At 67.5% G+C, this 1185-nt stretch overlaps 1 protein-coding gene across 1 annotated transcript in view; it reads left to right on the forward strand.

Annotated features, from left to right (window-relative positions):
• Positions 1-1185, forward strand: part of ITGA3 (integrin subunit alpha 3) — a 10868-nt gene that overhangs the window by 5798 nt on the left and 3885 nt on the right. Inside the window, exons 12-16 of the mRNA XM_015615800.3 lie at positions 90-270; positions 355-452; positions 617-782; positions 862-930; positions 1015-1094. Of these exons, the coding sequence (XP_015471286.1) occupies positions 90-270; positions 355-452; positions 617-782; positions 862-930; positions 1015-1094 (594 nt within the window). The remainder of the gene's footprint in view (positions 1-89; positions 271-354; positions 453-616; positions 783-861; positions 931-1014; positions 1095-1185) is intronic.

Raw genomic sequence — 1185 nt, forward strand, 5'->3', positions numbered from 1 at the left:
GTCTGTCCCTCCATCCCTGTGCCGAGTGCTCTCTCCCTGGGCTGGCAGCAGCCCCCCAGTCGTGGCTGGGGCTGAGTTTGAGGTCCCAGGGAGGGATCTCTGTGTGATTCCCACCCCTCGCAGGACAATGTCCGGGACAAGCTGCACCCCATCGTGCTCTCCATGAACTACTCGCTGCTGGAGAGGCCCAGAACGTTCCAGCTGGGCCCCCACTCCCTGGACGCCTTCCCCGTCCTCAACCAGGACCAGTCCCACGAGAACGAGACCAAGGTGTGCCCCGTGGGGGGACGTGGGGGGACACTCTGGGGTGTCCCAGGGGTCACAGGGACTCAGGGGACATCCCTGTCCCTGCAGATCGAGTTCCAGAAGGAATGTGGATCTGACAACCAGTGCTACAGCAACCTCCAGCTCCGGAGCAGCTTCGTCACTGAGCAGAACCAGGCGCTGCCCAGGTGCCACGGGGCCCTGCACGTCCCCTGGTCCCCGTGGGGGTGTCCCTGTCCCTGTGGGGGTGTCCCTGTCCCCTGGGGGTGTCCCTGTCCCCCCAGGGGTGTCCCTGTCCCCCCGGGGGTGTCCCTGTCCTCCAGGAACGCCTGACCCCGCTCTCCCCGCGCAGGGTGAACGGGACCCAGGTGCTGCAGTACAGCCGGGACGTGCGGAAGCTGCACCTGAGCATCAACATCACCAACGTCCCCAGCACGCCCTGGAACGGCGAGGACGCCCACGAGGCGCTGCTCAACGTCACCGTGCCCCCCAGCCTGCTGCCCTCCTCCGTCCGCCCGGTACGGGGGGACCCCCTGAGCCCCACTGGGGCCAGCTGGGCTCGGCCAGGGTGGTCCTGACCCTCTTGCCCCCCCCCAGAGCGGAGCCTGCACCTTTGGGGAGACGGTGCTGTGCGAGCTGGGAAACCCCTTCAAGAGGAACCAAAGGGTGAGAGCGGCCCCCCAGTTGCCCCCCGGCCCTTCCTGGGGGGCTCAGAGGGTGGGGTCCGGCTGAGCCGCTCCCTGCCCGCAGGCAGAGCTGACCATCACCTTCGAAGCCATCGGGATCATGCTGGACACGCGGGAGATCGCGGTGTGGCTGGACCTGTCCACGTGAGTGCGGGGTGGGATTGGGGGTGGTCCTGTTGGGATGGGGACAGGGATGGTCCTGTTGGGATGGGGACAGGGATGTTCCCGTTGGGAT

The sequence above is a fragment of the Parus major genome, unplaced genomic scaffold (genome assembly GCF_001522545.3).
Source record: "Parus major isolate Abel unplaced genomic scaffold, Parus_major1.1 Scaffold273, whole genome shotgun sequence".
In the NCBI taxonomy this organism is placed as follows: domain Eukaryota; kingdom Metazoa; phylum Chordata; class Aves; order Passeriformes; family Paridae; genus Parus; species Parus major.